The sequence below is a fragment of the Vombatus ursinus genome, unplaced genomic scaffold (genome assembly GCF_900497805.2).
Source record: "Vombatus ursinus unplaced genomic scaffold, bare-nosed wombat genome assembly UNPS02010548.1, whole genome shotgun sequence".
Classification (NCBI taxonomy): Eukaryota; Metazoa; Chordata; class Mammalia; order Diprotodontia; family Vombatidae; genus Vombatus; species Vombatus ursinus.
The window spans coordinates 1,882,446-1,909,537 of NW_020950326.1; the positions used below are offsets into that span (position 1 = coordinate 1,882,446).

Sequence of the window (27,092 nt, forward strand, 5' to 3'; positions counted from 1 at the left end):
ATGTCTATTGATATTAGTCACTGGTTGTTACATATGTATGCATAAATTCTTAATAATACTTATAAAAGTCTAAGTAATACTTTATAACATATGGATATTCTGGGATTCAGATTACATTTTAGGGCTTTATTTAAAGATAGAGGTTATGTTGCCAGTAAAATATGGATTTTTTTAATATGTGTATATTTAGAAGATGACATAAATTTGTTTATATTAGCATTGCAGGTGTTATATTAACAGAATCATTTGCATGTTATTTTTTAGAAGGTAGGAAGACCAATGAAATATTTTATTGGACTAATAATCAAAAGAATTTAAATCTATAGGAAACTGAATCCTATTTTCCAACTTAATTCAATTTTAAGTCATTAAATTCATAAAAAATTCTTCTTAATGAGTAATAATATTTTATTACTATTTTGGGTAGTTCTACATTATTCTGGACAGACACTTGTTGCTGCTATTGTAAACAGTTAAATATTACAGGGAACTCTATGCAACACTCCTGTCGTATTCAACATATAGTTTCATTTCCCAGAGATGTTATGAGTTTCATGTTTTGGTTATATTTTTTTTGTGCTAGAACTCCAATGTGATGGATTGCTAATTATGTGCAAGTGCTGGTGCACTTTTGCTGTAACTTTTGCTGTTATTTTGAAAATATATATTCTGATGCAATTATGATACCTAGACATGGAAATATAGTTGTGAAGTTTACTTGCACCCTAAATCTGTTGGAAGATAGAACCCTTTTGGTGATTTAGGAACTGGCCACTAGCTGGAAGTGGGTCCCTAGGAAATAAAGGCCCCATCAGGGAGGGGTAAAGAAATGACCAGGAACTCTTGGACTACAGAGAAAATGTTAAATTAAATAATAACCATACTAAAATAGTATTACAAGTTAAAAAACCATCAAATTTGTTATTATCATGGGAAATTTTGAGCTCAGTACAAATTACTCCTACATAATTAAATTAGAACTTAAATGTAATTCAAAATATAAATTCAGATCCTCTGAGGATTATAATTTAAGAGGTAAACAGAACTGAGTCATCACATCTAGAAAAGGTTTCTGAGTTTTCTCAACTAATTTTGAAGAGTATGACAAAACCCTCATCATATAATAGTTTCCTTCTTCCTGTTCTCCAACTCCAGATTGAATTTTGGAATGAGGCAGATAGAATAGCCATTCTCACAGACTGGGAAAAGACAGATACAGTCCAAGTTTGGCTTCCCTTGCTGAGCTAGCAAAGAAGAGGTGACAGGGTATAGATCAATCCATCTTATAACAGAAAATATCACGTTGATCAGACAGACAGTGAAGTAGGGTGATGACGGAGCAATGAAAATCAAGTCTGAACAAGAAACTGCTAAAGTCAATTAGAAAGAGCAACAAGTGTCTGCCAGTGGGGAGTTGTTGTTCAGTCCATTATAGTGTTCTTCCCTTTCCTTTTGAGAACCAAGACACTCATCTCCTGCATGCTCAACCACTTCCTGATCACTACTTGGGGAAAAGTTAATTAGGTGGCCTAGTGCATAGAGTTCTGGCATGGGAGCCACAGAGCTGAAGTCAAATCCTGCTTAATTTACTTAGTAATTTTGTAATCCTAGGAAAATGGCAACTTCTTTGATCCTGTTTAATCATCTGTGTGAGGATCAAATCAGATAAAAGTATGTGAAAGTTTGCAAAGTGCTAATATTAGCTATTTTACAAAGGAAGGTAGGTAGGTTATCTCCCACCCATTTCCATCCATGGAAGCTAAGCTTTGGCATTTTGGAAGCTATATTGCTAAAAGTTTTGTCTTTTTTTTCCCCATGCTATTTAGCTATGGCTATTCACCAAATAGTGTTTCACAGTCCCTATATAAAGAGCTAGAAGGGGAAGCAAAGTGCATATCCCATAAAGACATGATGATACAATTTCTTCTCCTTCCCATAAGTTGACATAAAGTAGAGTAAGACCTCTTTTGATCTGTTTCCCATGAAAGCTGCTTTGATGTTGAGTAACAAATCTTGAACAGATTTTTATTGATGTCTTTTGTTTATACATCTGCCTTTTAGATTTTTCTCCTGTATGCCTCTCCCTTTACCCTCTAGAGAATTTTTTTAAAAATAGAATTTAAAAAAAGAATAGAAAAAATTCAGCAATTCTAATCAATATGCTGATATTTATACAATGGTCTATATATCTGGACCCTCTCCCCAACCACACACATGTAACACACACACACAGACCTCTGAAAAGAAGTTCGGGGAAGTGTTTCTTTATATCTCTTCTTTGGGGGCAATGAGTCTTTATGCTTTCATGACATTCGATTTTGATTACTTTGGCATTATATTTCAATTTACATTACTTTAGATGTGGTGTATATTGTTTTCCTAGCTCTGCTTATGGGAGCCAAATATTTAATAGAGATAAAAGTTAATGTATTTTAGGAAGAAAGAAAAAAAATCCCTGGGAAAGTAATCCTAGTATTTGAGATAGAAAAACTAAAACAAAAAACAAAAAGGCGAGTGGGAATTTTCCCACTTTCCACTGGTCTTGGAAAAAAACAAAACAAAACAAAACAAAACAAAAATAAAAATAAAACATGACACTGTGAAGGGAGGGTGATTAAATAGATGGGAAAGGCAAGCCATACCTCACATGGGAGTAAATTGCTAAGGAAGGTCAAACCACATGGAAAGACATGGAATGAGTTTCCCTCAACACATTCGCAGAAAGTAGTTTTCTTATGCTATGTAACAACTGACAGTTCTGTCTACCTTGCTCACCATTGGAACCTGCTGGCATATGCAGATTTATATGCATAAATATATATGTAAATATATACACATGTCTATATGTACATGTGCACATTGGTGACTATGATAAACTATGACAAAAAGTAAATGACAACAGAGAAATAATTGATAACTATCTTTTGCCTGTGGGTACTACTATGGGTTACTACTTTGCCAGAAGAATAGTTTTCTATTCATTTCTGCCTGCAGGGAAGTTAAGAAGATATTCTGCTTCCTACTGTTCCATCCTCTGGAAAAGAAGAGAAGCAAGAAAGAGAATTCGTCTCCCTTGTACAACATTGGGCGGGGAGTGAACAAGATAAAAACAGAGCCAATTAGCCAGGAAAAACAGGGAGAATTTTGACATAAAAAATCAAGAAGATCCAAGCATTGAAGCCTAGCCAAATACTCCTGTTCAAGTCAGTTCCCATGATTCCACTCACATTCCTCCTTGCTGGGATCCCAGTCTGATATTAAGATGCTACCCTGAAAACGAGGCCCTATCTTATCACTTGCCCTTTCTCTATCACCTCTAGGGTCCAGTTTGAACTGAAGCCCTGTGGCCCTTCTCAAACTGATACTCATTGGAATCCATCCTTGTAGTGGTTAGAATGGAATTAACAAGGAGAGGATTATTATATACTACCCTGCACCCTTCAAATAGATGCTAGGTACCTCTAATTAATTGTGTTATGAAGACTGGCTGTGCTGAGGAAGCCACCTATTTCTTCATTGAGACTTAATGACACCAACCATTATAATGTTGCCAATGTCGTTGTAACAGAACAAGCTTTGTCCTAATACTCTAGTAGAAAAGATGGCTAGCACACAAAAGTGTGCTATATAAATTATCTTTTGACTTGAAATTGAAATTGATTGAAGAGGGGCATTCATTTGTTGTTGATAGCAAAGGGAGAAATATTTTTCCTTGGTCTATTTAATCAACTTGCTAGGGGCAGTGGAGATTGATTGCAATTTGCTATAGCTTGACTACCCAGAGAGCTTGGAAAATATTTCATTCAACTGAATTTTTTGGTTAACAAAGTTATTAACCTTTAACATTTAGTTTGCTTTGAATATTGTTGCTAAAAATGATTGTAAAATGAGGGTTCCACTTTCTTCCCATGGTAATATAGGCTAGTTAACAGAACTGAAGTGTTTTCCCCTAATAATTTTCTTGGTTCTTAGGGTCAACATCCTAAAAAATATTAATTGTGTAGGGCTAGAAATTGAAATATACAAGATATAGAAAACTAAGCTAATTTTATACCAATGCTATCAAATATTATGCTTCCCCCACCCCCCACTTACTTTCCTATTTTCTTGTCATTTTGCGTCCTAGAAGAAACATACAGAGGAAATGTTCTAGTTAATTGAGTATTTTTTATATTGGTCCAATTAAATACAATTTTGACTGTAATTCACTTCAAGATAAAAGTTATCAATTTAGTGAAACAGAACTGGATTTGGAGTCAGAGGACCTGAGTTCAAATTCCCCCTTAACTGTATGACCTTGAGTAAATGACTTTATCTCTAACAGTTGCTTATTCAATAAAATTAATAGATTGAAGTATCCGACCTCTAAAGCTCTAAATCTGAGACACTATATAACTTGCTGCTTATTTTGAAATCCTTATTAATATTTCCTTAATATCTTTTTTGTGTATGTCTTAAATAGGACCAGGTGTTCCAGTGGTCAGTGTACACAACACCAACAACCCTTCAAGTAAGTATTCAAGCAAAGGAATTTAGAAATAATGGTCATGGTTAGTGATATGAAGAGGGTTTTCTTTATTCATGTTATAAACTGGACTTCTAGAGCATCTACTTTTGGGGAGAAATTAGAAAAGTCTTAGCTGAGTCTTCTTTGTCATAGGAAGAGTCAGACAGATTTTTGGGGGCCATCATAATAACTGAGTAGAATTAGGCAAATATAAATCACTGAATTAGCTAAAAATGATTTAATTGAAACATGATTGTTTTAGTAGACTCATATGTGGTATATAACATGCCCCCCACACTCCAAGGGCCAGATCTGTAATATCACATTTTGCCCAGTACCCTGAGAGAGTCCAAACAATCTTACTTCTTTTGTTTTGCTTTAAACATTCCCCAATTGAATACCCCCCCATTTTAGAAACAAAACAAAACAAACATGTGTATATATATATATATATATATATATATATATATATATATATATATATATAAAATTTGGTTTTTTTCCAAAGTAATAATTACTTCAAAGTTATAATAAGATTTTAAAAGAATTTCCCTAATCCCTTGTAATCTACCTCCTACCACAAGCACGCATACCACCTCATTTTCTGGGGAGGGGATAGAAAAAGGGATTAAGTTCATTTTAGCTCAGTTTCTACATAGCATTAGCCATACCAAGTTCAAATTACTAGATGGAGACCCTCCACACATTCAGCTTCCTGGACCACTGCTGCTCATGGCTCTCAGCTGAGCTGGCTGCAACATCTTGGGTTTCTGGGTTCCAAGATCTGCATGATTCTAGGGCCATGTTTGGTGCCTCTACTCCCTTCACCTGTAACAGAAAACGATATTAAAAAAAAGTCCACAACTCCAAACCCTGGTCACATGGCCATATTCTCCCCCACCTCATGTGGGTAGAAAAGTGACTCTGCGGGTCACTCCAACTTACTTCGAGGTACTACTTTCTGTGAATGAGAAAAACTCTCTACCCCTAGACTTGAATGCTAGGAGATATGTTGAAGTGAACTTTTAAAAATATAAGAGCCCTCCTTCAGGCATAGGTAAACAAATATGTTTTGAAAAAGTTTCTTAATCATTTATTTATTTGTATTGTATTTTCTCCGTGATTTCTAGATATAGTAAAAGCATGAAAATATAGAGTTTTTTTTTTTCTGTAGACATTTGCTCTCCTTCTGCTTTGAAAATAACAATTGGTTTTAAGTACATCCCACATGTGCTTTTTCGCTTTCAACATTTAAATATTGGTCTTGACATATTTCCAACTAATAATAAATGCATGACTAAAATGTACATTTTTTTCCTGTTTCATCGAGCATGTGATTAATTGATTTGTTTGTCACTCAGAAAAATGTGAAGATGATCTGTTGTCTATTAACTTTAAATGTTTGGTCCTAAGAAATCCACATATTTAAAACAATCAAAGGGAAAAAGGATTAGAAATATTCATCCTCAAGTGTTTAGCCTATTAAAAAGAAATGTCATCTATAAATATACACCAGGCAGCTTAAGCATTTGTGTTTAACAACAGTAGATCTATGGCATGCTGAATTCACAAAAGAAAATCAATCGAGGGCTTTGAATATGCTTCAGGGGGTTCTTGTTCTTCAAGTCACAAAGTAGCTGGATAAAATCTCATTTCTCCATTAAAAGCTACTGTTCACTATTTAAAGGGGTCAGTGTTTTTTCATCAATTGCATAGGTTTGAGGCCTCTTGCTAATCAGATAGCACTTAGGGTTATTATCTTGTCCTTTCTCTCTGTGTTCCACAGAATTTTACATATTGGAAAGTAATTCCCTGTTAAAAGAAGCCATCATGAAGAAAAAGATCACCAAGACTGAAATTAAAATGCTCCACATTGAGGACTATGGTAAATGAACCAAAGGCCTGCACTAAGCATGTGCAGCTTTCTCATCTTAGTTTTTCATGTGCATCACTCCCAGTCTTTAATATCTTACTCTTTCTTTAAAAGAACTTCGTTTACAGTTGTCCTTCCCCAAGGATTTTTCGGATCGAAACCAGTATGCTGTCTTGTTATTAATGTAAGTATTTTGTTTTATTGAATTTTAAAAATAGATCAATGGTTGGATTTAAAAATATTAATAATTGTTTTATGACTCCAAAGGAAGTGTTTTGATTAAAAACAGCAAGCAACATCCTCCATATGTAACTGTGCCAGGGCAGATTGAGAGAGGGTGAGCTCATCAAAGGAAATCATTGCCATTTATGGAAGACTATGTAAGTTTTCCTGCTTCTTGCATCCTAAATAGAATTAGTTTCTGCCACTGGAGAAAGAGATAGCAGCTAATTCTGTTTGTGAAATTCTGCTTAGCAATTAGTCAAGCCCTGTGTTCTTTTGGTTATATTTATGCAAGACAGATGAAATGGTTATTTATGTTACTGAAGTAATTGGTTATATTTCCTCCTTGCCTATCGTTGCTGTGCTCCTTTGATTCATAGCCAATAGAATACATTCCATGTGCTGAAAAGACCTGAATCTTGATTTTAACCACAGTGAGATCAGCTTAGAAAATGGGTTCAATTCTCATTCATGGTTTTCACACAGCCCTAGGCATATAGAAGATGCTCAGCAAGGTCTTGCAACTTTATATGAGGGGAAATCTCCTGCCTCCAGTTCTGGGGCTAATTTATATACCTAATCAGCATTTTTTACTTGCTACATTGAATTAAATTGTCAACATTTTCACTAAGGTTACAGTTGGGTTTAACAATTTACCAAAAAAAATAAGGAAATTAGAGAAAAATTAGCGAAAAAAAATGAATATTTATTAGAATGTTTGTATATGAAGATTTTGTATCAGAAGTGATATCATTCATTTTTCTAGTGTATTCTCTCATTCACTTCTACCCATTCTCATCACAGTGCACTCCCTGAGACATATTGACCCTATGAATCTTAAAGCCTACATACAGACCAGAGGAAGCTTATATGTAGCTTCTCAGATCTTTCCAATATACTGCCAAACATTCTTTATACTGCAGAATGTCAACATCTCAGAATTCTTCTATTACCAAAATATATGTAAAAAGAAAAAAAAATCCCTAAAATATGAGTTGTCATCCATACGTCATTTGAAGACTTTCAGTGAAGAGGAATTGACTAGCTCTTCTGTATAACACTAGTTGTTAAGTTTCTTTTTCATATAATCACACATTTTGTCTATAGCAGTATATCCTAACCCCTGCACCTGCATTTATCTTCTAGGGACAAGCAGAATAGGTCTAGCACCCTTTTATATAAATGACATCCTTTCAAATATTTGAAGGGCTATTATATGTTCTCTAAATATTATTTTTTTTTCATTTTAAATATTCCCAGGTGTTTTGCTGGGTTTTTTTTTAACTTATCCTTTATATGATATAGTCTTCCGTTCTTTTACAATTCTGGTTGTCTTCCTCCAAAATCAGTTCAGTTTCTCAGGGTATCTTTCCTAAATTGTGCTCTTTAGAATCAAACAGAGTACTCCAGATTTCTTCATATAGTACGTATTGTACAATGACAGTTGCCTCATGGGTTCTGTATACTATGCCTATCATCCTGTACTCTAAGACGTCAGTTTTTTCTGGCTGCCATCTAATCTTATTGAACACTTTAAAATGTTTTCACAGGAACTGTTTTCTAATCATGTCTTTGCCAGCTTACACTTCTAAAACTGATCTTTTGAACTGGCATGTGCATTAATCTCTTAAATTTTACCCTAGAGAGTGAAAATTAGTCAGCTAGGAGGTACAGTGGATAAAGTGAGTTTGGGAGTCAAGAAGACTCAAGCTTAAATCCTATATCAGACACTAATTGTATTAATCTGGGCAAGTCACTTAACCACTCTCAAACTTCATCCCTAAGAGGAAGATAATAATGGGGTAAGAAAATGGAATAAGCATTTGTATTATGCATACTATGTGCCAGGCACTGTGCATTGACACATTGAATAGAGTACCTTCAAATCTGGCTTCAGACACTTAATATGTTTGTGATCCTGAATAAGTCACTTAACTCCTATTTGCCTCAGTAGCCTCATCTGTAAAATGGGGATAATAAAAATAGGCTTTTGATGATTAGTAGTTCTCTTTAATAAAGGCTTCTGAAATTTTGACAGGAATCAAAGTGAAATATCCTTGGGATTTGCCAATTTTACCCTCTGCCTGATTTTGAAAATTGAGAACACATTTTACTTTCTCTACTCTTGAGTCACTTCTCTCCTTTTATAACATCCTTTTAAGATTAATAAAAGCATCTTTAGCAATCAAATTTACTTTGTTCTTAAAGTACATTGGTATGCACTTAGTCACAACTTATCTACTTGGACTAATATAAGGCACCTAGGTGTTCTCTTCTTATACCTTATCTGTGCTTTTTTGCCCCTTTCTTACATTTGGGGTCTATTGTTCTCAGTTAAAAAAAACATTCTTTTTTTAATGCAGGATGTAATTTTAATTTCAAAGAAAACTGTTAGAGGTATCAAACCCAGAAAACTGAGAAAGAGTAATTTTGCCTCTCTAATTCAACATTAAGTAAGCTTGCCCCATTTGTGAATGAAACCGAGCCTTGAAGAAAAAAGCTCTGAAAGGTAGAGTTAGGCACAGTGGGTTGAATAGTGAGTGAAGTTTGAGTGGAACATAGAGTACATGAAGGTATATATTGTAAAATAAGGCTAGAAAGTTTGGTTGGAGGCAGGTTATAGAGGACCTTACAGGGCAGGCTAAAGAATTTATATTTTGTCCTAGAAGCAATAGGGAGCCATAGAAGTTTTGTTTTGTTTGCCTTTGTTGGTTTGTTTGAGCAAGAGGTGACATGGATTGTTTGAACCCTGCATTTCTTCATTACTTCAAAGTACTGGAGTACTATTGTTTTCCAAAGCAACGATCCTGATAGAGATCTCAATCTCTCTATAATGTATAGATGGTCTTTGAAAACTTTGAAGGCTAGAAAATTCCTCATCCTATGACTTACCAGGTAATGAACCTCCCTGAACTTACTTTATGCTGGTTCTCAGACAAGATGGAGTCAATTTTGGGGCTGACAGTTGAAATTTTTCCAGTTTAGTAGTACCTTCCAGGATATCCTTCAAGAACTGTACTGCCTCTAAATGATACTGAGGAGGACATTTTGGGAGACGACTATATGAAGAAGGTTTTGCAGAAGAGAGACTCTGTGGCAGGGAACGATGATTAAGGTCTCAACTAGGAATATGAAAGTTTGAGAAGAGAATCAAGTATTGATGTGATGTTGTGAAAATACACATTGCCAGTGTATTAGATGTGGAAGGGAGTGAGGGAGAGAGATTACTCTGAAGTTTCAACTTTAGTGATTTAAGAATGATATCCTTATCAACAGAAATAATGATTTTTGGTGGAGGGATTGGTTTAGAGGAAAAACTATGAATTTAGTTTTGATATGTTGACTCATTTAGTAGGAGCCTCAGTTTCCTCATCTATAAAATGAAAATGTTATGCTACTTGATCTCCAGTGTAACTTGTGGCTCTAAAACCCATTATAATTTTTAAATTGAACTAAACTAAATGTATCTATTGTTTGTTAAAAATTTCATCATTGTCTGAGTGTATCAGAGTTCTGTGACTTGCTCTTCCTGATTGAAGTAAATTGTATGTCTGTGACTCTGGATAATGCCTATATCAAACAGCAGGCCATAATTAATTGATGCATTCATAGTAAGTGTCTTTGTTTTATTCTCCATCTCTAGCAGTAGATTTAATGTAACTTCACTCTTTTCCAATCCTCTTGTTCCTCTCACCAAAGAGCAGGGGGGTTTGGTGTAAAATGATGTGAATCACAACAGGCGCTTGTGGGGGAGACCCATTTTGGATTGGTAACGAAAAGGTGAGTTTCTTGTCAAGATTGATTTTGGTTAAGGTGGAATCACAAGGACTACAAAAAGGTTCTTTAAGGGGCCATATAGGGAAAGCTAAATCTCAAATTCTTTGGATATGCAATTTAGCTCTCTCTAACTTTGTTTCTCTATAAATGAATAAGAGATAGGGATTGAATTTGTTATTTCCTTGGCACGAGGATCTCCCACATGAGGAAACTCCCTCTACATATACAGGTCAGCATACTCTCTATAATTATAATTACCTAGAGTAGGGCTTCTTAAAGTTTTTAGACTCATAACCCCTTCAGCGTGGAAAGCACTAAGAGGTTAAATGAGTTTTTCTGGGTCATATAGCCTGTGTATATTGGAAGTGAAACTTGATTCATATCTTTTGGCTTCCAAGGCCTATTCTCTAGTCCTTGTAGGCCACAATGCTTCTCATAAAAAACAATGTGTTTTGGACTTTGCAGCAAGTGGTTTCTCTTATTTCTAGAACAAGTTTCCAAGATTTCATTGTACCACATAACATGCTTCTGCTTCATTGCCTAAACCTATTTGCATTACCTGGATTATTTATGTACACTGGTAAAGTAGAAATTAGATAATTCCCCATTTGACCCTTTGTTTTATATTCATGTCTTTAATGATGATGAGAATACTTGATATGTGTATAGTTACAGTGTTATAGTCTTCTTGGCAAAATACTAGAGTGTTTTGCCATTTCCTTGTCCAGCTCATTTTACAGATGAGGAAATAGAGGCAAACAGGGTTCGGTGACTTGCCCAGGGTCACACAACTAGTAAATGTCTAAGGCTGGATTTGAACTCAGGTCTTCCTGACTCCAGATTCAATGCTCTATAAATTGTGCCACCTAGCCACTCATATTCATATATTACACACCGATTTACAGATAGTTCTTGTTTTAGGTAAGTGGACTTTCTGCAGGCCACTATGTAAAGTATTTTTATATAATGTGAATTTGCCCTACTATATGGAGAAGAGGGAGAGAGATGTGAGTGTGGGGAGGGAGAACGGAGAGCAGGAAGAGGTGAATGAGGGGCAGGGCCAGCCACCATAGAGGCCAGGCCAGAACCAAGAAGAAGAAAATGGTGGTTAGGGGCAGGGGTGGGGAGAGACATGTGGGGGTCAGATACAGACAGGAGAAGTTGGGTAACACACAAGGATGGGGACAGAACTGTGACACCTGAGCAGACAGAAGACTGACATGGGGGTGGAAGGGCAAATGGGCAAATGTCTCAAGGCAAGGGGGAGTGGGAGGCTGAAGAGCTGGGCGAGGGGCAGGAACAAAGAGAGCACAGTACAGTACAGTGAAGTTAACATAGTTTTTTTGTTTATTTGTTTTTTGTGGGGTTTTTTTTGGAATGCTGATTTCTTTCAGAATTCTTTATATAAAGTTGAATTTGTGTAATTCAACTTTATATAAAGTGAGAACTGTCTATATATGTCATATTTTCCCATAAATTATAAGTACCATAAGAGCAGATACAGTATTTAATTTTTTTCTTTGAATACTCAATAATTAGCATAGTGCTTTGCACATAATGGACATTTAATGGTTTTTTTTGCTACTAATAGCTAACATTAAGTATTTTAAGGTTTACAAAGCACTTTTCTCACAAGAAGACTGTTATAGATGAAGTATAAAAAATGTTGTCTCCATAGTAGAGGAAGGAAACTGGGGTTGGAGATGTCACTTTTACATGGTTACAGAACTCATAACTGTCAAAGCTAAGTTTTTAAAATTAGGCCTCCAGGTGAAACAGGATGAGACAGGATGAAAACAGGATGACAACTTTCCTCCTGTCAACCAATTGTAAAGAAGATTTAGGTTGCACCTGATTGTTTCAGGAAGACAGAACAAGATTAGTACTATCTCTTTAAAAATAAGTTTTGCAAAGTAATATAGGTCATATCATATTTACAATTCAGTATGCTCTTGCATGTAATAAAATCTGACAGATATACTTTAATAACGTTTTAATGTAATGAGCTGATTAGAGAAATCATGAGTTAGTCTCAAATGGTTTGAAATGGATATGACCATATTTCAAGTTTTAGAGGAGCATTACCAAGCCTAAAACTAAAAACAGAGTGCTAATTAATGCCTAATATTTCTGTTGGTTTTGCCTTCTTACATTTCATGGTTTTCCACAATCTCAGAACTCAGGTACTGATATTTGTGCTGCTTCTTGTGAAAAATTACTACACACAGGCCATAAACATACTTATCACAAGAGTCAATCCTTCCTTTGTTTCAACAAAGCTACAAAGATGTTTTCCATTCAGTTTCTTTCAGTGAAAATGCACACATTTCCACCTAGAGACTAAATGGATGGATCGATTGTCACTAAATCAGTGATTATCTCATCACTATATAAAAGAGAATTAAAAAAAAGATCTCAGATTCCTAGTTTTGTCATTGTCATTCGATTTCCTCCTTTAAAAATAATGAACAAAAATTATAATGAATAAAAAAAAAGGGAGAAGACTGGCATTTAAGGTAGGTAACAAAAGTAGATACAATGATCACTCCTTATTTTTCTTTGTACCTAATTAACCTTATTCCAAAAAAAATCTGTAGCTAATGCATCTTAAATGTCAGCGTTCATTTCTTAATGCCATTTGAAATTGTATAAATTATAAGTAGATTTAGAGAAAAAAGACATAAGGAAGAGAATATTCAGTCCACCAACACCCATCCCTACAAAGAACCCAACACTCTCCTTTGCTCTACACTAGGTGCTGGACATGAAGCATTAGCTTCATTAATATTCCATTTTAAGTCAGTAGGCATGGAAAGTTACAGCTCACTTAAACAATAGTTGTCATCCAGAAAAGGACTGTGCAGGTGAATTTTCATAAATTAAAACCTATTTTAAATGCATGAAGAACTTATTGTTTAAAAACCACATTGAATCTTTTTGCTAAACAAAAGAACACCCCCACTGTACCTATTTTGTAAGTTTGGAGTTTTGCATATATTATATTTTCTCAATGCAATGTACACACAAATTAAGTATCTTTCTTTTTTTCTTAATTTAACGATTACTTTCTTGTCCCTCAAATATGTGTGAGGAAGGGAAAAAAAACTGCATATTACTTGGTATTATAATTGAAGCAGAAAACACTAATCTGAACCAAAGAAAGAAATTTGATTATCTTCTTCCCTGGTCCACCAGGAACATAAGAACAGTTTGATATCTTTGCTGTTTTGTTTTGTTTTGTTTTTGGAAGGTAGGTAATCTGGATCTCTGATTTAATTAGCTTTGTATTGAAATGCTTCTCCAACATAGCTAAGCTGTAACTTATTGGACTCAGAGAGTGGGCAAGAGAATTGAGGATAAGTGGATTACCTATGAACATAGTTATTATGAGTAAGGAATAGGGCTTTTTCTTTCTTCTAAAACAAGCTTATACCACTGTGCCTTTTATCACCATCATTACACCTTTCCATTTCTTTGAGGACCTACACTAAAATGAATCATCATGGCACAGAAATGTAGAGTACACAAGTTTATAAGTGAGCAAAAATGAAAGATGGCCAGAGAGATGATGCATTTAGAGGTATAAGTCACAGAGAGTTAGAGGATGGTAAGGTCAGTGTATCTCTTGCTACTATAAGCATAATAATCAATCAATGTCCAACTGGCCTATGAACAACACAGTTTTAATATTTTCAGTAATAGTTTCCATCTTCCATGCTGCTTCTATCTTAATATGAATAGCCAGTATTTCTTATCAGTATTTGTTTTAGAAGAGTGATATCAAACTCAAATAGAAAGAGATACATGCATGATGTATGTGGACTTGTAAAGCCACCAATTAACATTATGTATGTTACCTACCTTAAATGCCACTGTCTTCTCCCTTTTAAATTGTTTTATTTATTTTGTTAAACATTTTGCAATTACATCTTAATCTAATCTGGGCCTGCTCCAGCCATTTTCCAGATGTTCTAGTCTTGTTCCAGACTTCTGTTTTAAATTACAAGATGAATGAAGACCATAGACATAGGTGTGATTCACACATTGTAAATCCATCTCTATTATGAAAGAACTTCTAAGGGATTCTAGATAACCTATAATATCTATTCCTATCTATATTAGTAGAATGACCTTGAAATGTAGAATCTGACTTTATTTTGCTGCTTTTTTGTTTCATTTTGTTTTTTAGATCCCAAGTTTAAGAGACAAATGTTAAATGGATGTCCATCCATTCAAGGACTATTAATTTCACCCTTGCAACATCTTTCAAATATTTTTCTTTCTCCCTTCTGAAAATGCCATCAACCTGGTTTGGACCCTCAAACCATCATAGATGTTCATATTTATGGGCTTTTGATACCCTCATCCCCACCCCTTTTAGATTTGTCAATTTTTATGAAGATTAATTTTTTCTTGGTGTACAATGCTACCCTGCCTCATCTTCTACTTAATTTGTTCCATTGCAACTCATCCATTATCATATTTTCACTATTGGTGGACCTCCCACCAATCCTTGGTGATTCCAAAAAGGTCATTTTTGCCACTTTATATTAAAATCCTAGGTTCCTAGGATCATAGATCTAGAGATAGAAGAGACCTCACAGGTCTATTAGTATAACTTCTTCAATTAAATATCCTCTAAATTTCTGACCATATCTATATCTTTCTCCTACATCAAACTTGCCACACTCTGCAGCAACTTTTTGTTTAATCTGTGATCCTTAATTTGTTTTTAATATTTCAGTAACTGTTTTTCAATATAACTGTGTTGCTTTTTACTTCTACTTTTTCTTTATTTTTGCTTTTAAAATGTGATACTAAGAAAGGATCCACAGTCTTCTCCAGACTGCTAAATGGGTTCATGACAGAAAAGAACTAACAGCCTTGTGTGAGGCTGTTAGAGTCTGCTCACACCCTTTTGACACTTTTCCACTTACCTCTATGTATCTGACCACTCCTTTTTAGTCTTTTACTCTATATCTTCATCCAGGTCATGCCTATTAGGTCTGTGTTCCACAGATCTCTGTTGCAATCTCACTTGTTATTCAATCATTTCAATTGTGTCTGACTCTTTGTGACCTCATTTAGGTTTTCTTGGCAAAGGTACTGGAATGATTTGCCATTTCCTTCTCCAGCTCATTTTACAGATGAGGAAACTGAGACAAATAGGGTTAAGTGACTTGCCCAGAGTCACACAGCTAGTGAACATATAAGACCAGATTTGAACTCAGGTTTTTGTGACTCCAGGCCTGGCACTCCTAGCTGCCCCAATCTAAGGGACACTCATTTTTAATTTCTTTGGAGATGATTGTGTTCTGTCTTGCTGAAATAGGGCAACACCATTAGACTTATTTAACATTCCTTAAAAGATATAATGAAATGAAAAACTCTTAATGACATTTATATCAGATCATCAAAATCAGTAAGGCATAAAATAGGGAAATGTTTGTTTTTCTTTTTTTAGTGTGTGTGTGTGTGTGTGTGTGTGTGTGTTTGGTTTTGGGTTTTTTTGTGTGTGTATGTTTTTTGTTTTTTGTTTTTTTTGGCAAGGCAATTGGGGTTAAGTGACTTGCCCGGGTTCACACAGCTAGTAAGAGTCAAGTGTCTGGTCTAAGACTGGATTTGAACTCAGGTCCTCCTGACTCTAGGGCTAGTGCTCTATCCACTGTGCCACCTAGCTGCCCTGGAAATGTATTCTTTCCAAAAGTATTTGCCACTATGATGGAGGAGATACAGTACAAACTCCAAGTTGAGGAGATATTCCTGGTGAAAGGGAAGTTCCTCCAGATGTTCCTATTTGCAGATAACATTATTCTGGTTACATCAATTCAGGAACACTTGCAAAGCCTCACAAAAGAGATCTGTTATCAGTCAAAATAGTTGGTTTAACTATCCATCCATAAAAAAGCAAGTAGATGAAGAAAATCCCTTGCCCAGATTATAGTATGCATTTGAAAAGTAGGCCTATCAAAAATTAATTGATCAGTGATATGTATCTGGGACAGATGGTTCAGAGGGAAAATGAGTTCCATAGGACAACAGGCTGAATCTCCTAATGCAAAGTTTCTTTAATGACCCCAAATTTTCCTGGAAACAACCAAACAACCCCATCATTTTGATACCAAAAATAAAATTTACTTATTTGTCATTAATTAAATAATTAGCGATTTGATAACTGATTAGTTTGCTTACTAGAATTTGAAACCATATCCCCTGACTTCAAATTCACCATTCTTTCCACTTTACCTATGATGCTGCTTTCTACTTTTGTTTTGGTGTAGATGATTTCCTAGTATCTATGATGTGGAGCAAGTCCCATTACTTATAAAGGCTTTAGTTTCTTTAACTATAAAATGAAGACATTGAATTAGATAATCCCTAAGGATCTTTCTACCTTTAAAATTTTAAGAATCTATAAAGTCAGTTACATACCTGTGATTTGGAGGTTACTCTCAGCACCAAAATAAAAGTTGAAAGTAAAGGAATGATTTGTGAAGAGCAGAAATAAGAAGCCCAATTAGAAATCAGATAAAGACTAATGTAATAGCATTTTAACAGCATAGGAAATTAGTCATTTGCAAGTAATGGAACAATGTATCACACATTATAATTCCACCACTTCTTTTGCACAATTTTTGGATGTTGAACATCCCTCAGGCATTTTGCTGCTGACTCTTGTCCAATATTTTCATGTGATATCTAAGATGTTTATCCCAAGTTTAATTTTGTGTGGATAATATCAAGAGAACATTATTGAGCTTTATAAATGGCTCATTAATATCCATTCTGTTCATTGTTTCCTGGCTTGTGTGCTAATATGCTTTTATTTATTAATTTATTTTCACCATAATGTTAATGAATTAGAAGCAGCATGGTATCCTGGATAGAAAACTGGCCTTGAAGCTAGGAAGATCTTGAATCAAGTACTGTCTCTGAAACACATTTGCTACCCTAGGCAAATTTGCTATCCTTGATCTCTGAGGTCTATGAAAATCTCTAAGGCTACAGATTGCAGAGAAGGAAGTGATCGGCCTTTGAAAAGAGTTTCCTTACCTGGAATTTCCTTATATCAATGAAATTACAAATTTGCTCCCTATTTTTTTGTGTAAATGAAGTGATCTGATACTGTAGACTAGGGAGATTTCCATCTTTCAGGTTTCTACTGTTTCTTCAGTTATCAGTTGTTGAAGCCTGACCCCAGAATAAATTGTGGTTCCTTTGGAAGGTTGCCAAGGTCTCTTTTCAGGGAAACTACAAATACAAAGGAGGCCAGGGTTGAGTGCCAGGATTCCCTGAGTGGGAATTCAGGAACTTGTGATATAGGCATGAAACAGGCATGGTGACACTGACTAAGGATAGTGACATCCACATCTTCGTACCTCAAATCTGGTTAGTCCACAGATCTCAGTCAAAACTGGAGATGCCTGTAGGTTGGTAGAAGTGCTCACAGCTGAGCCTAGAGACTGGATGTAGAACTATGGGCGAGGATGTCTTATCTAGGTGGAAATTCAAATTTAACTTTCATTACCTACTACATGAAAGGCAAGTCACCTGGTGGTAAGGTAACTTGTCCTGAGAGTCAGAAAACCTCTATTTTATTCTTTACTCTGAAACTCTGGGCAATTACCTCAACCTCCCCAATTCAGCCTAAAATTTGCTCATTTGTAAAGTGGGAAAACTAATAGTATAACAGTGCTTCCATGACCTGCTTCAAACATTTAACATGTGAGGAGAACTTTAGGTAAAATTTGAAACTCTACATAAATTTGAGCTATTTAGCACTGATATAACGTATAGAATATGTATATTTTATGTGAATATATGTGGGTCCCTGTGGGTGGGTAGCAAGAAATGCTGAATTTAGAGTAAAGAAAAAACCCTGCTTCTCTGACACTAAATTATGTGTGTGTTCTTTGGCCAGTCACTCAACACCTCTGAGATTCAGTGTTTTTTTCTTTTTTGTTTTGTTTTTGTTTTTTTCCCCCTCCCATCTCTAAAATGGTCATAATAATACTACTGTTTTTTAAGGCCTGTTGTGAGGAAAGTGTTTTGTGAACTTTAATTTTATATAATCTTAAATATAAATTCTGGGTGTTGCATTATAGCAATGATGGTACTGGTGCTAGTGTTAAGTTGCAGTTCAAAAAGATTTGCAATACATTAAGAGGGTATTAGATAAGTCTTTCTCCTGTCTCTCTAGTGCCAGAGAAATAATTTACTATGGAAAAATGAAGAAAGAATCAGTTTACTTTAGTTAAAATGTATGTATTATAAGCCATATGCAGAAATCAGTCATTTACACATTGCCCTGCCAAATTTGGAAGAAGAAAAAGAAAAAGAAAATGTGGGGAGAGTACAAGCATTTAAAATAAACTAAAATGTCAACATGCTTTGAAAGAACATGATTAAATGTGAATGTGAGGCTACCTGCTCTTGGGATCAGCTTGATAAAGGAATCATTGAAACCCTATTATAAAAATCCTTGAGAGCCATTGTCTTTAAGAACTTGGCACTGATGAGTTAGAAAGCCAGAGAAAGGTAGCAAATCTAGGTCCCACTTGGGTTAGTACTTGTTTATGCGACTTATCTGAATTCATAGCCAGTAATCCTAGTGGATTACCAGATTAACTGAATTTAGCCTCATAAGGATGAGAAATGAAAACAATAAAAAGTCAAATAGTAGGTAGCATTGATTGTGCACTTTATGTTGAATGGATATTCTTGGAATTGGAACATAGAAAAGAAATAAAAGAGAGAATGAAGGCTCTGCCCTCAATAAACTTGGAAGATTAGATGAGCATGTATGAAATAGATATAGTAATAATTTCAAAGAAAGCTATGACCATCTGTAAATCAATTTCCATAGCCATGCTATAAATGAGAAGACTGATGGGATTTTGAACTGGCTTTTGTGCCATTAAAACTTGAAAATAATACCAGGTGAACGCATTTCCCAAGACTATTCCTTTCCCCCTGAGTAGACTTGTCACTCAAAATGATCAGGAGTCTAACTCGACAGGAAATAGTCTAGAAAGTGAGTCTAGCAGCCAAGAAGTTAAGTCAGAGTAGCAAACAGGGCTTAACACATCAGATACTAAAGGTCCAGATAGGTAAGAGGTTAAAAGGGAAATCAGTGTTATCAAGAGGGCCATTAACAAATAAACAGGATGTACCAAATGTGAACTCTGATCAGAGGACAAGGGTTGTTTGCTTTCTGCCCTCTTTTATACTACTTCTATGTGTTTGCATTCAGAAAAGGTTTTGCACATGTCTTTGAAGTCAGAGGAAGAAACAGAACTACACCATCACAGCTTACTCCTGAAAAGGGCAGGAGCAGAAAGTTAGGCCTTCTGAAATAGCCTTATAAAAATGGAACACACTGACAGGATCATCTCACCCATTGTTTTCTTGATGCTCCCTCACCTATTCCTAGATCCTATCTTAAGCCATGCCCTCATATTGGAAGTTATGTGCTCAGGGCAAGACAGTCATAGTGCCAGGGAATAATGGAAGAATAATCTCCTCTCTCATCCATTGTTGTCAGATCTCCTATACTATATGTAACAGAAAGACATTTCACTGGCCTCCTTCAGCTTCTGATCTACGAGTAATGTGATCTAGTGGATGATGCACTAAAGTTTTACCTAGGAAGACCTGGGTTCAAATCCATCCTTGGGCCCTTGCAAACTGCATGAACCTTTTCAAATTATTTAACTTCTCTCAACCTGTTTCTTTTTTCTCTAAAATGAGGATAACAAAAGCACCTTCCACAAAGGTTTGTTGTGGGGCTTATATATGCCCAGGCCTGAAGTCAGGAAGAGTCATCTTCCTAAATTCAAATCTGGCCTTAGACACTTACCAGCTGTGCAACCCCCTGGGCAAGTCACTTAACCTTGTTTGCCTCAGTTCCCTATCTGTAAAATGAACTAGAGAACAAAGTGGCAAACCACTCCAGTATCTTTGCCATGAAAACTCTTCTTGTCATGAAAAACTGGACACGACTGAAAATACACAAATATGTGTATGAAGGTATACACATTATACACATGAGCATATGTGTATATTCAGATATATAAACATATACATATACATACACACAATACACACACACACACACAGATATATATATATATATATATATAAAAACTTTGTAAAATTTAGAACACTATATAAATATTGGCTGTTAATATTAACATCATAACCCTCCTGGCTAAAAGCCAGGCATGAAGTATCTTTTCCCTAATGCAGGAAAGACTGGTATTTTCCTTCCTAGCTTTATGGTGCCTGATAACAAGACACCTCTTCCTCCAGCTAGTCTGAAGCACACGTGCTCTTCTAAGGCTTTTGAGAATGTTATTCCCTAGGTGGCTCCTCTCTGATGAAATAGTCCTTTGTGACAGGCTTCTCTAATGCTCTGATTCACACAGACAAACCAAGTGCTATAAAAATTGGGTCAAAGGGCAAACTCCAAAATGAATAAAGTGAGGTGCAAACGTTCATATTTTTTTTAAGAACGTGAGAGGGAGGTAAGACTTTAAATGCATAAGGAAATATTTTGGCTTGGATATATCCATTTTATTCAAAAGAAATACCCATTGCATGAGTTTACACTGTGATGAGATTGCAAAGATAAAAACTTCTCTAGTTGAAGGAAAGGATTAGGAATCATTATAAGGCTGAACTTGAGAAGAGTCCTAATGGAGAGCTATTCAAAACCACTTTCAGGATGGCAATACACACAATGATTGCCCAAACTGGGAAAAAAAAAAAAGTGGACTGGAATTGGTGTGAGTGCATATGTAAATGTCGTGAAATAGAGAAACATTTTAGGATTTTCAGACATTAAGTTCCTTAGAGATAATTTTATTCAACTCTCATTTTATTGTCCAGGAAATCAAATCTCTGTAAAGTCAAATTAAGTCTCAGTAAGGTCCAAGCTCACGCAGCTAATTTCTGCTAAGTCTGTGATTAGAATACAGGTTTCCTAGTACAGTTTTCCTTTGACTCCACTCTGCTATGCTTACCATAGCTTTGCAGTAATTAAAAAAAAAAAAATTGTCATAGCCACCAAGAAGTTCTCTCTCTCTCTCTCTCTCTCTCTTTCTCCTCCCTGCCAGCCCCTCTGTCACACATACACACCCCCTCTAGATTTTCATCCTTTCTTAGCAAAAAGTTTTTCCTGTGCTCTAGGATCTCTCTAAGACTAGATGTTGAAGGAAATGTGCCAATCTGGATTGATAGATGGGGTAGATTCGTAAATTCTTCAACCAGGAGTTTCTTATATCAATAGCATCACAGTTGCAATCCCTATGCCTACCGTTTTTTTTTTTTTTACATTTTTACAGTATACACAAATGGCCAATTTCTTATCTGAAGTAATTTGATGCTTTAGTGTTAAAGATATTAAAACAGATGTGAATGAACTTCAAGAACCTCACCTTTTAAGAGGGATTTAAAGCCCTCGTGTGAGGCATGTAGAAAATGTATATTTCAAATCACCATGACCTCTTTTTCACTCAGGACAGAAGTTTAAATGGAAAGTGGAGAGGGAGGAAGAGAGGAAGGAGAAAAAGTTATTTTTGCTTCCTTCTATTTTCAGTAGAACCTGAACATGGCTCAATTCCAATGTTGGCAAAGAATTGTTCTTATACTGAACATTCCACATTTATGGAGGCAAAAGGGAAAGATGAAAAAAAAAAGACTGAAGTGAATGAAAGGGACATACAAAAAAAAAGATTGAGAGAAACACAGATTTTTTTTTTATAAATTTAAGAAGAAAAAAATAAAAGCAATCATTTGTCCCATATTAGGATCTCTAATGGACTAGAAAGATAAATGGATTTATGGTCATAGGACTTAGGGCCTGAAGTCAGGAAGACCTGAGTTCAAATTTGGCCTCAGATACTTACTAGTTGTGTTACCCTGGACAAGTCACTTAACCCCGTTTACTTTAGTTTCCTCATCTGTAAAATGTGCTGGAGAAGAAAATGACAAACCATTTCATTATCTTTGCCAAGAAAACCCCAAATGGAGTCATGAAGAGTCAGACACAATGGAAACAACTGAACAAGAACAATAATCTATAAATAATAATAGTAACATTTTTATATAACACTCTAAGGTTCACAAAGTACTTTGCAAATAGTATCTCATTTTATGTTCATGACATCACTAGGAGTTAGATATCTGTAGTATCTCCATTTTATAGATGAGTAAACTGAGTCAGACAAAAGTTAAGGGAATAGCCCAGAGTCACACAACTAGTAAGTTTTGGAGGCCAAGTATGAAATCAGATCTTCTTGACTCCAGCACATTACCCATTGCCTCATCTATCTCTGTCTCATAGATTAGATAGTCCTCTATCTCATCTCATGGTAAGGAATACATGAGATAAACTTTGTAAAGTGCTTTTTAAAAACTCTTTGTTGACATCATGCATGTACCCTGGTTATTTCCACCTTGTCTCCCCCAACAGCATGTGAGCTCCTTAAAGGTGGTGACTATTGCATTCTTTATATCCCAGTTTCTAGCATGTCTGTCATGTGTTGTAAGTGCTTAAGTACTTGTCGACTGACTCTAAAGAACCATGTACATATCAGTCATTTTTCTCATCATTACTGAGATACAGAGCCACCAGAGTTAAAGATTTTTTGACTTTGTGAAAACAGTATGTCCATCTTACTGCTTTCTTAGATTTCTATTATCTTATACCAGCTCATCCATAATCTGGCCCCTTCTGTGGAAACCACCTTCATTAGGCCAGCCTTAGAAAAGTCTGTCTCATTGGGTGTAATTTGCTTAGCTTCCTTTGCAAAGCTGTTTAGTCTTTCATGCTGTCCGTGTATGTGAACAACCCAGCAAACTGTCATGTCTAAAAGTATATTTGTAGTTTACCGGGATACAAAGCCATTCTTTTAGAAAAGACTATTGACTTTCTTTAAGAAATCATTACCTTCTAAACAGCTACTACAATGCACTGAAGGAGAGGGAAAAAATACATCACATATAATGAGATAGCAACATGTGTTTGGAATTAGTTGACAGACACAATCTTGACCTCACTTTGAGGTCTAACATTAAAAACTTGCTAAGACTGGACTGGAAATGATGGCAGACTAAGGAAAAAAAGAGCAAAGACATGTTATTTTCCTATCTGGTGCTTCTGATGTGGGGCATGATCTGGGGTTCATTGCTTTGCAAACTGTACCATTATTGCTAATCACAAGTTTGGAAAATGTATTTCATTTTCCATTTTATAAACTAATTTGTGTGCCTGAAGACACAGGGAAGAGTGTCTGTAACTTATTTACATTCTATCCAAAAATAACTTAGTTGTGAACTCCTGGAAATGCTGTGAGCAGTCTCAAACTTGCAGTGGGTCACATGTAAATTAGAAAATAATACCCTTAGAATTAATGAGGTACTTTGGAAGATTATCTGGCAGCTGATGTCAGTACTCAAAATGAGAGCAACATTGTGGCTAACCCCTAAAAGACCAGATAGAAGGGGAAGTTTGCTATCTCTCCCCTCAAGACACACATACACACCAGCATTCACATGTCTTGGGGTTGTTAAAATCCTTCAATGAATTAACAACTTCTATTCCTTTATTTATCATGCATGTGAGACAGTATCTCTCTATAAATTCTGTAAAAATCATTTTTAAAGCCCCCACAAAAAAAGGTTTTTCCTTTTTGCATTAATTTGGCAAAATGCCCTACAGTATAGCTGAGTCTTGGCCATGAGCCTAAATATAAAGGACATGAAGATTGAGGAATGCCTAGGTTTAATGTCAGTGAGGCCTAACCTACTTTGATGCTGCCTACCTACCCCCCTCAAAAAAAAGTAAGGCCCAATTACCTCTTCCCCTACCATACCCTAGAGCTATTATTTCCCCAAAGTACTATGTAGTTTGGAACTTTCACTTTTTATCCATTCTCCCTCCACATAACATAAAAAAAGTTTATGTTTTACTGATGATTCCCAGCTAGGTCCAATAAACTAACTCAACCAAAGGTTTTTAATGGAAAAAAACCTTGGGGACTTAGAGCCATTTATGCAACAGTTTGAATGAGACCTATCAATGTTAGTTCTAGGGATTTTACCATAAAGGTGCACATATCCATGTCATCTCTGATTTGATGTATTGAGAGCTATGATTTGAGATTTTTGAGACTGTGATTGGTTGATGAGGCAAAAGAGGGAGAAAAAGGAATGGGGAAAGAATCTCACTCCTTCCATGGTTGACTTTGGGCCTGTTCTCCATGGATATTGCTAGATTTCTGAGCACCTTCCCTTGCCCAAGTGATGAAGAACTCATATAGATGATAAAGGTGTCAACACTTATTCAAAGGCTGAATACATCATTTAAATACTAACTCTCCTCAACCATTCTTCAGATTCTTAATCATGCTATAGTTACAGTGAACATGTTACCATTCACTCAGGACCTTTGTTTAGTATTTTATGTTTTGGAGTGTCTTTCATCTATGAGATGAGCCAGTAGACAATTTTCCTGCACTGTAACACACCTTAGCACATTTAAATATCATCTACATCAGGTGTTTTTGTTTTTTGGGTTTTTTTTTTTGCATCATGTCCCCTTGGTTAATCCTTTGGACTCCTTTTCAGATTTTTTTGTTGTCTGTATTCATAATTGGAGGAAGTACTAAATTATAGTTAGAAAATCTGTATAAGTTCAGAGATACCTTGAAATCTACCCCCTAACTCTTTTGGGGTTTATAGACCATGAGTTAAGAAATCTTGGATCTAGTACAGTGTCCTTATTTTGCAGATCAGGAAACAGACATAAACAAATAAAATGATTCACCCTAGGTCATAGAGGCAGAAAATATCAAAACTCATCCTCAGTAATATACCAACTTTTTAAGATGTGCCTTCCTTTCCTTAAACAAAACAAGTGAATTAATTGAGAATTTGTTATCATAAATGAGTCAACAGAGATGTGTTGAGGCAGTGTGATAGTTTGTTGTTCCTTCAACCATAACCATGAGGCAACTATCTATCAGGTCATTGTATAAAAGCAAATGTAGGTATCAGTATTGCACACCACTCCATGATAATTTGTCTTCTTAAACTCAGACAGTTCTGGAGGTAGGAGGGGTAGATAAACAGTAAGTCACAAATTCCTATCAAAATGACATTTTCAAATTGTACTACTACAACTTTTTTTTCTCCTTAGAAGGTTAGTCATTCTTTTAAATTTGCTTAACATCTTTACCTTTTAGTTTACAAATATTTTAGGTCATTCAGTAAGCTGATCACATGTGCATCCTTCCTTTTCTTGCCATTCACCTTGAAGAAGAAAAAGAATGTTGCTCAATATTTGCTTAAAGGCTCCTTAATGTTCTTCCTCAACCAAAATCAATCCATTATATATTAATGCAGTAATTCTTTTTGAATGCAATGTTCTCTGGAGTTGTATATTCCCTATTAAATTATTATGAATTCAATATAATCAGTTCTGTTCTCCAACAGGACCTTTCTTCCTCTATATGGGATCTATAAGATATGTCTAAACCTTATTTCCTGTAAGAAATCCAATAAATTAAGACATGCCTGTCAAATAGATGATCGGCTTTTAGAGATAGCTATAAAAAAAAAAACCTCTTTCTTTTTTCTGCTGCCAAAATGAGCTATACACTATTTGATGTTCCAACCTTACCATGTATTTGGTTTTTGTTTATGTGAGAAAATCCTGCAGTTTTTCATTTCGAACTATAAAATAAAATGACATTTGCTTCTGTGGGTTTGTTGCCCAAATCAACAATCATCTAAATAGATTGTATGTTTGACTGAGCCCCGACACTAATGTGAACTACCTTCTTGTTGAACTGCAGTTTTCATTCCATTGTCGATAGTCCCTGTTTGTGTGTGATTTTTTTTTCTTTTGGTTTTTGCAGTGATGAAGCACCAGGAAGCCAGCTGGTTACAGATAAGTTTCACATTGATTGGGATTCAGTACTTGTCGATTCTGACAATGTCATTGTGGCCCGATTTGATGGCAGAGGTAGTGGGTTTCAGGGGCTGAAGATTTTGCAAGAGGTTCACCGCAGCCTAGGCTCTGTAGAAGTGAAGGACCAAATAACAGCTGTGAAGTAAGTATCTGCATGTTCTCCTTCTGTTTCTCCACGATAACAGAATTAATATACATAGTACTAATGAACTCCTCCATTCTGCTGTCATCTTGTTCAAATGTTGATGAACCCAATTTTTCTATACTTGGTGATTAGTTAAAAGAATCTTAGTATAATTTCTAGCATTTTATGTAAATAATCCCATCGGCCTATTGGGGAATGGAAGGGACTGAATCTTGTCTCATCACTTGAAATAGACTCTTTTTTGTAAATATTAACTTTGCCATAGGGATCTTATTATGTACAAAGTTCCACTTATGTTTTCAGTACTGAATTATCCAGGGAAATTATATACATATTTCAAATTCAATGCTGTCTCTGTCATTCCTATGTGCTATCCTGTGCTGTATAAATATGGCCTAATAAAGCAAAGTGAAAAAAAAAAAGTCAACTAGTTCACTAGCCCAGGTGGAGGCAAAGATTTATGTGAAGAATAGTGGAAGAAAAAATTCCAAATTTAAGCTGGAGCCAGACTATGCAAAGCCATTAGAGGCCAATTATGTTCTAAGAGCGATTCAGACTGTTTTCCATTACTACAAAAACTGAGTCCCATTAA

The 27,092-nt window shown here is 35.5% G+C and overlaps 1 protein-coding gene across 1 annotated transcript in view; it reads left to right on the forward strand.

Moving 5' to 3' along the window:
* Window positions 1-27,092, forward strand: part of DPP10 (dipeptidyl peptidase like 10) — a 934,204-nt gene that overhangs the window by 895,504 nt on the left and 11,608 nt on the right. The window contains exons 17-20 of the mRNA XM_027854721.1: window positions 4,463-4,510; window positions 6,294-6,392; window positions 6,495-6,564; window positions 26,303-26,497. Coding sequence (XP_027710522.1) covers window positions 4,463-4,510; window positions 6,294-6,392; window positions 6,495-6,564; window positions 26,303-26,497 — 412 coding nt within the window. The remainder of the gene's footprint in view (window positions 1-4,462; window positions 4,511-6,293; window positions 6,393-6,494; window positions 6,565-26,302; window positions 26,498-27,092) is intronic.